General features: G+C 35.1%; 3 protein-coding genes across 3 annotated transcripts; 1 reads left to right on the top strand and 2 right to left on the bottom strand.

The window, feature by feature from the left end:
* Window positions 1-449: 449 nt before the first annotated feature.
* Window positions 450-2489, bottom strand: LOC132904394 (UPF0764 protein C16orf89 homolog). Its single transcript, XM_060954704.1, has 3 exons — window positions 2356-2489; window positions 1365-1525; window positions 450-718 (listed from the first exon to the last, which is right to left on the bottom strand). Exons 1-3 carry the CDS (start codon window positions 2487-2489, stop codon window positions 450-452), a joined length of 564 nt encoding a protein of 187 aa, XP_060810687.1.
* Window positions 2490-5807: 3318 nt separating this feature from the next.
* On the top strand, window positions 5808-11110 carry LOC106129442 (thioredoxin-like protein 1). Its single transcript, XM_013328002.2, has 6 exons — window positions 5808-6004; window positions 6095-6251; window positions 6572-6682; window positions 7965-8114; window positions 10242-10375; window positions 10591-11110. The coding sequence occupies exons 1-6, from the start codon at window positions 5907-5909 to the stop codon at window positions 10799-10801; spliced, it is 861 nt and encodes a 286-aa protein (XP_013183456.1). The 5' UTR covers window positions 5808-5906; the 3' UTR covers window positions 10802-11110.
* On the bottom strand, window positions 11100-15340 carry LOC106129441 (ubiquitin carboxyl-terminal hydrolase 39). The gene is made up of 10 exons (XM_060954494.1): window positions 15181-15340; window positions 14651-14799; window positions 14254-14368; window positions 13930-14105; window positions 13235-13460; window positions 12981-13104; window positions 12674-12833; window positions 11950-12140; window positions 11603-11755; window positions 11100-11235 (listed from the first exon to the last, which is right to left on the bottom strand). Exons 1-10 carry the CDS (start codon window positions 15236-15238, stop codon window positions 11139-11141), a joined length of 1449 nt encoding a protein of 482 aa, XP_060810477.1. The 5' UTR covers window positions 15239-15340; the 3' UTR covers window positions 11100-11138.
* Between the last annotated feature and the right edge of the window lie 676 nt (window positions 15341-16016).

Raw genomic sequence — 16016 nt, 5'->3', positions numbered from 1 at the left:
AAAGTGTGGGGAAATCTTTTTATGGACCACCCCCCAGGTCTTCACCCGGGAGAGTGTGGGATGCTCTCTGGAATCAAGGGAACTTGGGATTCATCTTTTAGTTGTTGGCTTTTTCGTGGAGGTTGGTCTTTCCCGTGATGAATAGAGACGTGGTACGTGTGTGTTGTTGTATGTACTTAAGTTTTATTGCACCAAAAAGAAAACGTATAGGACAAAACAAAAAAAAATATATAATAAAAAGTATACAAAAGGCGGCCCCTATCATAAAAGCAATTTCTACCCCGGGATCTTGGAAAATTAAAAAAGAAAATAAATGACCGTAACGCAATATTAAAAATTTTGAGACTAGAAGATAAACAGTAATAGATATCATATAATTAGTGAATTAAGGAGAATTCTGTTGTTGATAAAACAACAGTTAAAACAGTTAAATTCCTTGAGAATATTTATTAATAAAATGTTTCCAATATAAATCTGACGGCTGCGGCCAAAACCCCCGCTGCCAAAGATGTAGTGTGAGCGTTACATCGACCGCCAAGAATGCTAAATCTTTTATTAATTTTAGTGCCATCATCGTCGCCTATTCTTCCCGATCTTATATTTTTCTTATAATCGAGAGAATCTGGAAAGCAGCCTTCTCTCGTCTGAGATTTTATTATTTTGGCCAGCCAACGACGTCTGATGAATTGAGAGTGTCCCTCGAGAGAGCAGAAGTAAACTGAAATATTAAAAGTGATGATTTGAATAATAAACTAGCTATTGACTGAGACTTCATCCGCCATAATACGACCCTCTGTATTGCTCCCTTAGAGGGGTCAGGGGGAGAAATTATTTTCTACCAGTTTTAAAGTTTGATCGAATCGAACACATTTAACAAAATCGCAGCAATAATTTTCCGGCGATGCGAGTAAATGTATACGGACCGACAAAATTCTAATAATCACATTTTTTGCTACTATTCTTCTTCTTCTACGTCGAATGCTCATAACTGAGGGTCGTGACCACCATAAACTTTTCTTCTCACGAAAGCACTCCAGGCAGCTTTTATTAGTCATATTACATGATCAACCGTCGATTTTTTTCAAGTTTAGACATCAGTCAATTACAATTGAAATATTTAAAAATGGATTATAACCCAAATGTAGTAGTATAATAATAGTATTTTTGTAGCTTTTTACACGAAAGAATTTTATTTGATAATAAAAAATGCCAAGAAAATAATGGTAAGAAAATAAAATATTTATGTTATACATTAAAGCTAATCTTTTCAGTTGGCAACTAACTCATATCTACTATGTACTTTACTAGGGTATCCACATGTATAGAAACAGCTTTGCTTAATATCACTTTATGGCTTTACTTACTATGTTCCAAAAATAAGTCAATATCCTGAAACTCATTCATGGAAATATACAAGCACTCGCGGTAACAAAGTGAACAAAACTTGTTGCGTAGTTTTGTATCCTCCAACTCCGAGACCACGTGACAACGTCGTGCATAGCGAGCAACTTGCAGAAACAGCAATCTGGAATAAATAAACAATCTTTATTCCATACGGGGTATCTAGAATCATTAATCTCTAAAAGGCTCGACGGCCCGGTTCAGCTGAATTCAGACAATGACAGTAGGTAGGTTGTTGCCAATCAACTAAAATAGTAATCCCAACTTTAAGAAAGTGCACGGAAAGAGAAGCGAGCTGGCAAGCACTATCTACATAGTGTATGCCAGCTTGCTTCTTTTGAAAAAAAAAAGCTGAATTACTATTTTTTAATTTTTTTACTGAGTCAACTAGTAGATAGAGTACCTAGATATTTTGGAAATATTCGGTGTCCGCCAGTTTTAGCAGCGGCTTTATACAGACAGACTAAAATGTAATAAATGTTATTCTGGGTACTTTATTTGTTTTTTGTTGTACCGTGTGATTCCTGGCACCAATAGAAAAAAGAATAAGATCACTTCATCTCTTTACTATGAATGTCGCAAAAGGCGACTAAGGGATAAACTTATAAACTTGGGATTCTTTTTAAGACGACGAGCTAGCAACCTGTCACTGTATATGAATCTTAATTCTATCAGTAAGCCAAACAACTGACCGTGGCCATTCAGTATTTTTAATACTGTTGGCTCTGTCTACCCCGCAAGGGAAATAGACGTGATTATATGTATGTATGTAGATATGTTTCTTTTTGGTAATTCGCAATTGTTCATTTAGTTTATTTACATAATTTTATTTATTAATTTTATTCCTTATTTTACAGGCATACATATTATCACATCTATATCCCTTGTAACAGAGTTCAGAAAATGCGGAAAGGCTTTTTTCTTTTACTTTTTTATTGGTGTGTCTTTACATACCTATGTGTTAATGCATATCCGTGATCAGTACCATATAGTACCGATTGATGGCAATCCTCAGGTAAGTCACACTTCACCGAGTGGGTTCTAGGGGAAGTGTTGATAGGATTCCTACTAATTTTTGCCAAACACATATCTGAAATAATCATATACTTTTACGATCATATTAATCACATTGGAATTAATCAAATCAGAAAAAAAGCATGATGTGTGAAAACTTACGCATTCCTTTTTATTATCGATAATCTTAAACCAATTAAAAAAAGGATTCCCACGGATATCGTAAAAGGCGACTAAGGGATAGGCTTATAAACTTGGGACTTTTCTTAAGGCGATGGGCTAGCAATCTTTCACTATTTGAACAGCTGAACGTGGCCTTTCAGTCTTTTCAAGACTGTTGGCTCTATCTACCCCACAAGGGATATAGACGTGATTAAATGTGTACCTATATCTATATGTTCATTGGCTTAGTTACACTTCGAATAAGGTATGAAAGAAAACTTACGCTCTTCTTATTACTGTAGAATTATCTAAAATTTTTATTTTATTGGCGCAGAGCACACATTTTTCTGGTGGCCAATGCATTTTAATTGAATTTCATTCCGTACCTATTGCCTGTATTGGTCTTATCTACAAAAACTAGGTAGCTACGCTTCCGTAACTTATTATATGTATTATCAGATTCTTACCAGACTCTTCAGGTGTAGGTATAGAATTCCAAGGATCATTGACTTTTATGAAATTGTCCCAACTTGGGTAAAGTTCCCTTAAGTAATCCTTAGCGTAATTATTTTGCGTTATATTCGAAAGGTGAAAGTTTTCAATCTGTTTTATCCATAGAGCTTCATTAGAAAACAATTCCGATACTGTGAAAACAAAAAAAAATTAATTTATTTTAAACTAGCAAACCGGCTTCGTTTTTTGTAAACCGGCTTCGTTGTTTGCGTGAAGCGATACCTTGAAAATTTCCAATTCCTATGCACTTTTTTTCCAATTTAGGTATATACCTATACATTAAAAAGATGACAATGTTAACTAGAATATTCTGAAAGATTTATTTTATATAACGAAATCATGAATTTTGACTTCTAATTAATCATACCAGATCAGCAATGGATACTCACGAGTTCTATATACATCATCTGGTTTTGTGTTATGTTCCTTAACAAGCTTTAAATAATTAATCAGATGGTCAGATTTCACTAGCAATTTGTTTAAGTCGTTTTTTATGAAGGCTGGTAACCGGCTGCCTTTGTCTCCCAATAGTCTTTTTAAATTCACTGTGAAATAATAAGTAATATCTATCAACGCTGTATATTTTTAACTTAATTACTGTTAATGCTGGTTATAATTGAATTACCAACAAATATATATACAGAAAGCTTTCCCATCTTAAATATTTTGAAACAAGTACATACTTACGATAGGATGCATGAAGGTTTCAGGTAACAGTTTTTTTTTAATAACATATAGTATTTAAACTAAAAAAAGGCATGTATTGAAACTTTTAGTCACATACCGTTTAAAATAAATAATCCAAAATTAACTATGATGTCAACATAGATCTTTCTTGCCACAAAAAAATTCAAAATTTTATCTAGAGATTTAAAATATTTTTTTAAATCTGCATCCACTAAAGTTTGATTCGTAGACCAGGACGGATCTTGGGCAATAATGGCAGCTAGAAATAGAATTATCTCACACGAATAAACTAAAAACTTCATGTTCATAAATTAATTTAATTACTTGGATAAATAAACAAAGTCAACTTATATCAATTTTATTAAAAAAGTTGGTAAGTAATATGGCTAGAAGTTAAACATTAGTGAATTACATTATTGAATAAAAGACTAACTAGAATGAAATCACAACAAGATGCAGACACAAACGTTTGTTCATAAAACAATTAGCATCGATAAACCTTTACAAATTGATTTTTACACGGAATGGATGAGAACAAAATGAAATATTAGACCTATAATTCTATGACTAAATCATAAATGATAAAACTAGCTTCTGGGTGGGTCTTCACACTCCTGTGGTTATTTTCAAAAAGTATCTACGGTGCTCCTGAAAGTCTATTCCAGCTCTATGCCAAATTAAGTCAAACCAATTCCGAAAACATTTTAAGCAATAGTTTTAGAGATTTTTTGTTTAAAACAAAAAATATTTTCTCATTATAGATAGGTAGGTATAAAGGCTCTGCATATAAAAGCTAAGACAAATACCAAGGGGTTAGTTTACGAGTAGATAGAACCTGCGGAATTTCCCTCTTACAATCGTTACAAAGTCTTGCGTTTTTCTTATTCATTTTCAACCATTTAGTGTGCTCTTTTACTTCTTCTCTTTTCAAATTCAATTTTTTGGGGTTCCATTTCCATCTAATCGTAAGGAATTATAACCAAACTTACCTCATAGTAATAAAACTAATAATATGTGCGCGAAATTAAGGTATATATATATATTTAATACTTGACGCAATATCAACTTAGGTACTAAACGGAATTGGAAGAAACTATTCACTAGATAATAAGGGGATAATAAGGTAAATTCTTTATTTTGTACCCCAACGATTTCAATTTCGTTCAACATGACTTTTAGATGTGCCCGTGTGGATTCCGGCACCATTCGAAAAAAAAAGAATAGTACCACTCCATGTCTTTCCCATGGATGTCGTAAAAGGCGACTAAGGGATAGGCTTACAAACTTGGGATTCTTTTTAGGCGATTAGCAACCTGTCACTATTTGAATCTCAATTGTTTTATTATGCTTAAAAGCTGAACGTGGCCATTCAGTCTTTGCAAAACTGTTGGCTCTGTCTACCCCGCAAGGGATATAGACGTATGTATGTATGACTTTTAGATAATTTTATGGCAATTAAAAATCGTATTCTGGGTGATATCACTCGTACATACTTAGGTACCGTGTGTTTGATGAATGGTTGCATGCGTTACTTATCAAATAAGTGCTTTTTTATATAAAAGCTGGTTATGAATCTTCTAATCAAGAGAGCAATAAAATATGCGTTTGCTTTTTATAGAAAGTTATTATTAAAGTAATTTGAAAAGGGCTTAGTTCCCTGTAAAATTTTTCAGATGGGGATTGGAGTCGCTTTATGTAAGTAAATAAGTACCTGACTTATCCAGTCCACTCTCCAAAGTAGTAAGAATGTAATCGGGATTTACGACAGGAGGATGAAAAGTGTGAATTTCTCAAGGGAAGGGGCGTGGTTCTATGTATTTATACATGAACAATGTAATACCGCATAATAGTAATCTAAATACAGGTTAAATGCATTTGGTATAGAGTTATGAAAAATAATGAGCATAATTTTTTTTAAACCTTACAAACAATGCTTTCAATATAAAAAAAAGCAAAACGGAGCCACAAACACGACGTATCATTGCCAATAATATTAAAAACAAAACTGTCAAGTCAACCATTTTGATTTTGACTGAAGAGCTTGCCAGAAGTGAAGTGAAGTGCATTTTTGTTGTCTTGTCATCGCTAGTTCGATTGTTCATAAATTGTTTTATTTAATTTATATAACTATGGGTTTAGCCACTATTATTGAAAATGAGGCTCATTTCCAGTCTGAAATGGCTAATGCTGGCACTAAGCTAGTAGTCGTTGATTTTACCGCTACTTGGTAAGCAATAACCTCCACACATTAAAATTACCAAGTCATCGTTAAGATTTCCATGGCTGGTTTTGATGCTGATCTTTATGTATATTTCAGGTGCCCTCCGTGCCAAAGAATTGCACCGTTTTTTGAGCAATTGCCTGCGAAATTCCCCAGAGCAGTTTTTCTCAAAGTTGACGTGGATAGATGTGCTGAGACGGCCAGCGCCCAAGGCATCTCGGCAATGCCAACTTTTGTTTTCTACAGAAACCGAGTAAGTAATTATTAATCTGATACGTCTTCCATAGTAATAATCAGTTTTACCAAATAACCATTTGGTTACCTATCAATTGTTTCTTACTTTTAGATCCAACCATGAATAACTTGTTTAAGTGTGCCTTTTATATACCTTAAAGTTCAGTATCTTGACATTAATCAGCACAGGCTGCACTATCAACATAATTCAAAATTATAAAATGTGAAATTTGTTTGTGTGCATTGTTTCTTACTTTTCATGCACACATTTTGCAGCCTTGAATAAAACTTTTTATTTATAGTTTTTTACTAAATATTAAACTAACAATATATGTTTAGACAAGAATTGACCGGCTACAAGGTGCTGACCCTGGGTCTCTAGAGAGCAAAGTAAGACAGTACTATGGTACAGAAGATGCTGGTGAAGAGGACAGCGCAGTCGCAGGACATGTAGGTGTTCTTAGTTATTATTTGACATTTAATATTTTAATAATGTTAACTATATGTAAAAACATTTGTAAATTAAGTACTAATAGGCTATTTGACTGTATTAAAAATACACATTTCTTTTATGTCATCCGTCTTAATATTATTTTTTTGGAGCGATTTGTAATAACGCGAGATAAAAATATTGCATTATTTTAACAAAATCCGTCTCAGAAAATTAGGGTTTTTTATGCAGCTGTCACGTGACTAAAAACGAACGTGATTGGCTATTTCTATTATGACGTCAATTATCCATAAACAGACTGTGGATCGTACCGTTCCTTAGTGTTCGCTATTATTTTTCAAAATTTTATAAGTGTTTGATCGCTCAGGATTACTCAGATAACATAGGTATTTAATAATGAAAACCAATTCCGCGAAAGCTGACAGTCGAAACCTACCAAAAGTGGACGCAATAATGGTTGGCGTCTTCTTCAAAGACAATCCAGATTTCTATGCTGCCGAACTGAGGAATGTGAAAACATCAATGTAATTATATCTTGGTAACCACTGATCTTAGATCATGATCTGAAACCACTTCTTGCGAATATTCAAATCCATCGGCAAAAAAAAAAACGGTTTCGTAGGAGATTTTATTGTTGTATTAGTGCATTGAGGCACTGCACAACATTTATAGGAACTCATTTTAATTATTTTCACACATATGACGTGGCACAAGTTAAATAAAACAAGAGAAAATCAAAACTTTTCGAAACACCAACAAGCTTTGTATGATATTTACACGAAATTTACGTCACTACATGCCATGGCCGCCATATTGCTAAAAGTCGCGTTTTGGCGGCATATTTGAATATTTAATTTTCTTTTTCGATTTTTAATAAAATAGCTGTAATAAAGGCAGAAAAGTATTTTTGTAGGGCTCCTTATATACAAATAAATACCCTAAGATAGTTTTTAGAACTTTGTCAAATAGCCTATGATGTTAATATCATGGCAAAATGTGCCATTATTTGGGCAAGAAATATTTACTAGTATGTCAAGAAAACTTACAGAAGTGAAACCTATGATAAAACAATTCTTGTTCTTAAATCCACGAAGAACCAAGTTCTAAATTAACAAATTTTTTTCTGTTGAAACTATAGAAAAAAATATGACATTATAAAAATACTAAGTACTAGTCACTTTCAACTGGAGATCTAGATCCATACAACTTTTTACTGAGATGATGAAGTGTAATCATGCCATAAACAGTAAACTTACCCATAATTGATTGTTCTTTCCATAGATGGATTTGGGGACTTTCATCACTAAAAGTGAATGTGAGTGCTTGAATGAGGCCGATGACCACCCCATGGTGCACGCCCTCACCAGCGGCGGCGGGTACCTCGCCAGTGACTGTGATGAACAACTCATCATCAACATTGCTTTCAATCAGGTAAGGTAAAAGCAAAAACAATTTATGCAAGTAGAATACATATACATCAAAAGACCATAGTTGGCATGGCTTAATGAAAGAATTTTAATTCAGATAGTGATACTTTCTCTAATTGGTCTGGGTCTTTGATTTTTATCTATATAAGTATCGAAGCTTGTGCTTCTAGGTCTTTGTCAATATAAAGAAGTAAAAATGTAAAAATAAATGCTGTTAACGAGTATATAAAGACATTTTGTAATAAATGTATTTTGGTATCAGCATTGCACCTGTGCCAAGCTGGGGCTGGGTTGCTATTTTATTATAAAACTAGCTTTCCGCCCGCGGCTTCGCCCACGTGTAATTCGGTTATATATAGCGTTTTTTAATGATCTCGACAGGGCTTTTTCTTCCACAGGCTGAAATCTTGTTACAACTGGAATTAAATATAGCCTGTGTTACTCAGGGATGATGTAGCCTCGTGATAGTTAATAGAAAATAAAATTCGGGTGTTTTATTTATGCATACCGATAACGCCGAGATTTATGGACCGATTTACGTGATTCTTTTTTTGTTCGGTAGAGTATACTTTCAAGTTGGTCCCGTTGTTACCTAGTCAGGATCTGATGATGGTATTCCAGGGAAATCAAGGGCAAACCTCAAATTTACAGGCAATTACGTTTTTGACAATTTCATAGATCTGTTTAAGTATTTGCGTCTGATAGTCATCATCCCATGTGAATGAGCTGATGATGGAAGGTACAACTCCTCAACGGTTCGGAGTTGAAAGAAAATTCTTACGAAGTTATACGTACATGTGAGGCTATTAGGTTGACCTGATAATAAAAAGTAAATCTCATTAACGTTAAGAATTTAGGTGAAAATGGATGCGGACAAATTTCGTCTCTTCACTTGTTTCCTTTTAGCTGTTTGTATGGGTAGTGTTAACACAAAATAGGGATTTAAAGGCGTGATGTTATTAATGTTATGCATGTATGTACATAATTATGTATGTTATTATGTATGTTAAAGAGACGACTGAAAGTTGTCATACAAAGTCTTTTTTTTTAAGGATGGGAAATCATCAAATGACCTCTCCCGCTCTGGGTGGAACGGAAGGGAGTGTCAGACTTTTACTGACTAAAACCCACCTCGTTCCTTCAGTTGCCCTTTGCGTTCCGGGGCCACGGTATCTCGTTAGAACTTTCCCGCAGCCCCGGCTCAGTTTATCCCGTTTCCCCCCCTTGGGGGTTGACATTTCAAAAATCCCTTCTTAGTGCTCACTTATGTTACTAAAGGAACCTCTGTTCAAAATCTCAGACTCCTATACCGAGCGGTTTCGGCTGTGCGTTAATAAATCAGTCACCCAATCGCACCCCCTAAATCACGATTGGAGGTTAGTTTGAAAAAACTTATAATGTCAAACATATTTTCTTGCCTATGTACGTGTTCATGCCAAGTTTCAAGTTTATAAACCCAAGGAATAAGATTTTTCATAGAAACGTTTTTACCCCTTTTCCCCCCCCTTGGGGGTTGAATTTCCAAAAATCCTTTCTTAGTGCTCCCTTACATATCCCAAGGAACCTACATTCCAAATTTCAGCTGTCTACGACCAGTAGTTTCGACTGTGCGTTGTCTGTCAGTCAGTCACTCAGTAACGGAAGAGTTTTATATATATAGATATAGTATTGTTGAGTTAGTATCTCGTAACACAAGTCTCAAACTTACTTCGAGGCTAACTTAATCTGTGTAATCTGTCCCATAAATACTTATTAAGTGACAATGACTAGCCCTAGGTCTAAAAGGATACAAAGTCTACAAGCCTTTGGTTTGAATGACTTTTAAAATCTGCACAGATCTCTTCTGTGCAGATTTTAAAAGTCATTCAATTGCTTTTTTGTCACTGCCAGACCAACATGGGAGCTTTTACTAACTGAATCATAAAGCCAGTAAATTTTTATATCACTAATTTTGGGGTTAAAATTGGACTTATCTAAAATGAGTTGTTGATATGAAAGGATAGGTGTTGAAATCATAATAACTGATCCATTTGGGCAAGGAAGGTGTAAGGAACGCGCGGCAGTCGAGTTAATAATTATTCAACTGTTAATGTCTGGATACACCGTTAACTAACATACTTGTTTGTCACAGCTGGTAAAGCTGCATTCCCTAAAGATCAAGGCGCCAGCGGACAAAGGGCCTAAGTTCGTGAAATTGTTCATAAATCAGCCGAGGACCCTGGATTTCGACCAGGCAGCTGGAAATGCTTCTGTGCAAGACTTGGAGTAAGTAGAACTTTACAACTGGTCATGTCTATGCTACTTAAAACTTTTAACATCCATACTATAGACTCAAGGTGGAACAGTACTAGATTGATTGTTGCAAGCCTTCTTTTTTATCATGCTGTAATTCTGTCAAAATTCTAGATTGTTAGGAGTAAGTACAACAGTAATAAAAAAAATATATTTCTCATTATTATTGTTGTATTTTCATTTTACAGATTATCCCCAAATGACCTAGAAGGCAATCCGATACCGCTGAAATTCGTGAAGTTCCAGAATGTTCAGAACATTCAGTTATTCGTGAAAGACAACCAGTCGGGCGGCGAGGTGACACAGATAGACCACCTGGCTTTCTACGGCTCACCGATCTCCACCACCAACATGGGAGAGTTTAAACGCGTTGCCGGCAAAAAGGGCGAAAGTCACTAGCCATCGTATACAGGCTTTAGTAGAGCTCAGTTCAGTGTTATAAGCGATTTTGTAAATCTGTTGAGCTTGTTATAGAGAACTGTCTCTTCTAAAAAATAAGTATATATTAATTAATGTAATTGAGTCATTTCTCAAACTGTGTCAAATAAGTAAATATGTTTTAATATATTGTCGCATATTTATAAAATATGAAAGAAACATCAACATTATTTTAAGTGAAAGGTCATTCCATGGGCCACAGTTTGTTAAATGGAATTCAGTAATATCAGGTATTTGTATATTCAATAAATAAAACAAATTAAGACGAAATTTTTTATTTTATTCTTTAAAACTTAAATTAATCCTGCTTCAATTCATATATTTGAATATATGCTTCCGTTAGAGTGATCATCTGCGGTAGTATACTGGTCACGTGAAGATCCTGCATTTCGTACCTGGAACAAATGGCAATCTTATTGAATCATCATCGAGAAGACATAACCTTGAACCAGTTGAGAAGGCGCCCAGCGCCCCAGCTTTGAAAGAAATGTCAGTTCGACGCTTGATGCAAAAAAAAAGACGAAATTAAATAATGGGATTTCTCTGAGGAATTGCCATAGGTTACATTTCTTTCATAAGTTTTTCCAATAAATTATAAAGCATACTCGGTTCCTTTAAGTAAATAAATATTTCAAACAAATTACACACATTGAGTTAGTCTCGAAAAAAAAAGTACATAGAAGCAAAAGTGCAATTTAGTTTGAAAAAGAATTTAATAAGTAGGTAACCTAAAAGAAGTAACAGCTGACGAAAAGTACTAACCATTGCTGTGTTGGTTTATGCAGTACATGGGCCCTGTACGTGCCCTTCTCTGGCGTGCCGTCGTGGACTATGTTGCCAACCAATTCATATATAGTTTGCCCTTTATGCTTAGCCTTCACTTCCGGCGTGAGGATATCGCCGAAATCTACATTTCTGTAAAAAAATAATTATTATCTATTAAAATATAATAACTAAAGGAACCCATGATGATGATATGTTGTACCACAGAATAGAAAAGCATATTTTAAAATACATATGCAGTTTGATCTATATAATGCGTATAGTAAGGAAGAAAATTGGTTTAAAATCTATTTTTACATCATAAAAAGATATTTTGAAACACTCACTTGACAGGGAAGTTGACGACCGTAGGATTCTTCTCAACAAAGAATGTGTTCTTTGTGAATCGTTTAATGTACAATATAAGATACGGCGGCAGCTGAGTGATTTCAAACCTTTTCAAGAAATTCTCCTTGTAAGTTTTGTACTCTTTCGACGTCTGACCATTAAATTTAGATAGTAATTGGTATAGATTTACCTAAAACAACAAAATTTTACCTGTCCAATAAATTAATGTTTAAAGACTACTGGAGCTATTTACGAATGTTCTTAAGGCATGTATTCTCTCGCCCACATTCTATTCTAAGTTTGGATATTTGTGAAGTTGACGTTTTTGAAAAATTTGCATGACCTAAAGTTCTATCTTTCTTTATTTCTAAGGTAAACCAAACAGAAAGAGAGAGAAGATAAGACCTTATACATATTTGTGAATAGTCCCCCTGATCACAAAAAAAAATGTATACCTATACAACTTATTCAGTAGGTACTCATGGAAAAGTATACCACCACTTTTCTTTATGGCCTTTTTGATTGATAATATACTATATTAAGCCCCTTTTTTAATGTAAGTAATTTGATTGTAGTGAAAATAATTCGTGCCAGTGTGTTGTAGCTAGCGAAGTGGCCCCGACAGTCACAAAAAGAAGATCGGTGTATTGCGTCAACATTTTGTTGCAATATCCCGAAAATTGCATTTATATTAGCACAAGATTAAGCCGATCTCATACCAACCTGAGGGATGATGTTCTCTCTGAACTCGTCAGTGAACAGAGGCGTCGGCGGCAGGTCGCAGGTGAGGTACAGGAACGGAGATTCCGTGATCATCTCATTGTACTCCTCACTGGTCAAGTCCACTTTCGCCGCGTCATCGGCGTCGGGCGGAGGGAGTTTTCTGAAATTGATGATTCAGCGAGTGTAATTTTACGATTGGATAACTTCTTTGACTTTCACAAACAGATAAATGTATCATATATATGTATAGCAACATTCTTATCCGTTTTCTATCGATCTAACGCCTTTGACAAAGTTCAAAACCTACCTTGTGTATATCCTCATGTGCCCTAAAAATGATTTATAGATAATCGAACTATTTGGTTTCTTAGTACCATTCAGAGCCATATGCAGAGAGTTAAGAAACCATGACATAAAGTCTATTGGATCACCTGAAACAATATAGTCAAATCAAAATTACATCTTATTGAAATACAATTATACTGTCAATTTGAAAGAGCACCAAGCTAAACATTCAAACCATTTGCTTTATTTTACTTCTATATCTTTAATAGTACTCACTCTGTTTTATAAACTGGAACCTCTTCTTTGACCACAGAACCACTGCCTGCAGCATTTCATGGGGCGACACATGTGCTTTAAAAGCCCTCGGGTTCCACAATTTCCGAAGAAGTTCTCCAAATCGTTGCACCAGTAAGAATGATGAGTCACCGGGTGGTCTTTTCACATCTGCATAGTTTTCCTCGCGCAAAAAGTAGTTACGCAGGGGTCGTACTTGCGACAGGCACTACAAAAATTAAAACTTATTAACATGTGGACAGTTCTATAAATAATTAATATTGTAGATTATACAGAGAAATTACTAACTAGAAAACTGGTCTGATCATAGGAAGTCCTTGGCTTTAAGTATATGTAAATCCACCCATTAAGTAGTCATACGACCTAGTAAGGTTTGCAATTTGATAATGGATTCTGTTATGTTTTATACAGCTGAGGTCATTATTCTCATATTTCTATATTCTCGGTTGCACCTTCCTATGCTATGCTTCAGTGCAATGGGATCTCTTTTCTTGCAATTTTTCTTGGAATTTAAACCTGCTAAGGTGTTGTTGGTACGGCACACAAGATTCCAATAATTGTCTCAAATTGTCCATGGCCATCAAAGATTTAAGTATTCAGTACAAATCATCTTTTGTGGCAGCAAGCCAGGCAATTGAATCCATTACCTACTAGAAATAAGATTGCCCTAGACTTACCTGTAGTATGACATTGCAGTAATCATTCGCCTTGATGTTGTTAAGGCCCACAATGCCAGGCATGTACATGGTACCATCAATAGCTCTAGACATCTTTGTGTCCGTGTCCAACTGCTTTATCTGTTCCGCAGTAAATATTGGATTCAAGACATACTTGATGTCATTCAGTGATGAATCTATAATTTATAATAAAAATTGTTCTTAAGTAGATACCTATTACGAAACCATAGTATTTTTTAAATTCCTAAATTTAGATTGGAATCTTTTAAACAGCTTTACAGAAAAATTAACTAATAAGTGAAGTATAATAATAGGATTACTTACCTATAACTTCATAGTTATCTGGCAGACAGTAAAACTTTAAGGTATGTAAATTTAAATAGACATGATGACCATCTGCTACAGAATGTGTATAGGCATGGGTGTTGGTTCCTCTACCCTAAAATATAAGGATATAAATTTTATTAAAATCAAAATCACACAACTTTGATTAGCATCATAGCAACTTCAAGATTCAGATTATGGGAAAAGATTATTAAAGAACTACTTCAATAGTACTTCCACACTAATATGATTGTCCATTCTAAATGAAAGTGTGTTCGTTTTTCATCTTTCCCATCAAAACTTAGTAGTTTCCAATTTCCATGAAATTTTGCATACATAAAGGTGGAATACAGAGAAGAATATATATAATAAACAAAGTATACAAAGATTAACTAACCTGGAAATATTTACCACAGACTAAACAAGCATAAACATTGATTCTAGTAAGTGAAACAGAACACAGTTTCTCAAAGTCAAAATCAAGTACATGTCGATTTATTGTATCCAAATACGGGCACTGGATATTTTTTGATTTAAGTGGTGGTCCTGCAACAGTCATTTTAATACAAATAATTAATGAATGAACAAGATAAAAGCAAAGCAAACAAATCTTCATGGCATATTCCCAGTTCAATTCTCAGCTGGATTTAACTACTAGCAACATATTTTAATGGGTGGATTCACATAAATGACCGAAAGAGGGCCTGGCTCTATTATCTAAGAGTGGCTTGGGTTCTGTATTGTTATTCCAAGAAGAGTTATGAACATGCATTCTAAAACTTGGTTCCGAGACAACCCACCGGACTATTCTGCCAGACCGATTTTTAAAGTAAAATCTCAAACAGTGACCTATATAAACGTTGGGAACCGCTCTACAGTCAACACTACAGCAGTAACAACCTATCGTAGGGTATAAAAATTAATTACCAGATATGTCGGTACCATTTTCAGAGGACAACTTCCTTTTCATTTGCTTTTCCGACATTGTAATAGTGTAATAATAACGTATACCAACACGATTTTATTGATTAGTTTTCTTGCCTATCCTACTAACAAAATTTGGCGACAACAAAACTTTTCTTTGACTTTGAATTGACACTTGACAGGTGGCTTTAGTTTGTCATCCGAGACATTGATAGATAGGTGCTCAAACATGCGGACCAAGACTTCGACACTACAGTAATGACTACCTGCATGGCGACGTGACTTAGAAGCTGAAGTTAAGACTCATGAGTCTTAACAAAGTAAAACCAGCGAAGATTTTAATCCTTAAGAATTTTCACAGTAAGTGGCTACCACCCCCCGACCAGTCCGTTTCAAAAACCTTGGACATGGATGGCCAGATCATGAAGTAGTGCTGACCAGATCATGAAACCTGGTTAATAAAATGGCGGCTTTAGTCCCGGTTGCATTCTCACCACTCTGAACAGGATTCCGTGACCGAGTATACCTTTGACCATGGATTCTAAATTGTATGAGTCAGGCTTTACACGAAGCGACTCTTGTCAGACCTCCGCAACTTTTGCAGAGGAACCTAACCCATATTGGATCGATCATGGTTGCACATCAAGTTCCCTGAATGTGCAATTCTCCTCGCGATGTGTTCCCTCTCTGTAAGAGCATCGCACCATAAGATCATTCGGAAATAGTCATTGGTACATGGCCGAGGTGGGATTTGAACCTGGGCCTTTTTGCGCCACACGCATTTTAACCAGGCAACTTACCAATTCTACCACCGACGCCTAGGTACGCGCCGCTCTGTG

This window comes from Amyelois transitella, chromosome 4, assembly GCF_032362555.1.
Source record: "Amyelois transitella isolate CPQ chromosome 4, ilAmyTran1.1, whole genome shotgun sequence".
Classification (NCBI taxonomy): Eukaryota; Metazoa; Arthropoda; class Insecta; order Lepidoptera; family Pyralidae; genus Amyelois; species Amyelois transitella.
This window is presented reverse-complemented; position numbering and strand designations above follow the sequence as displayed.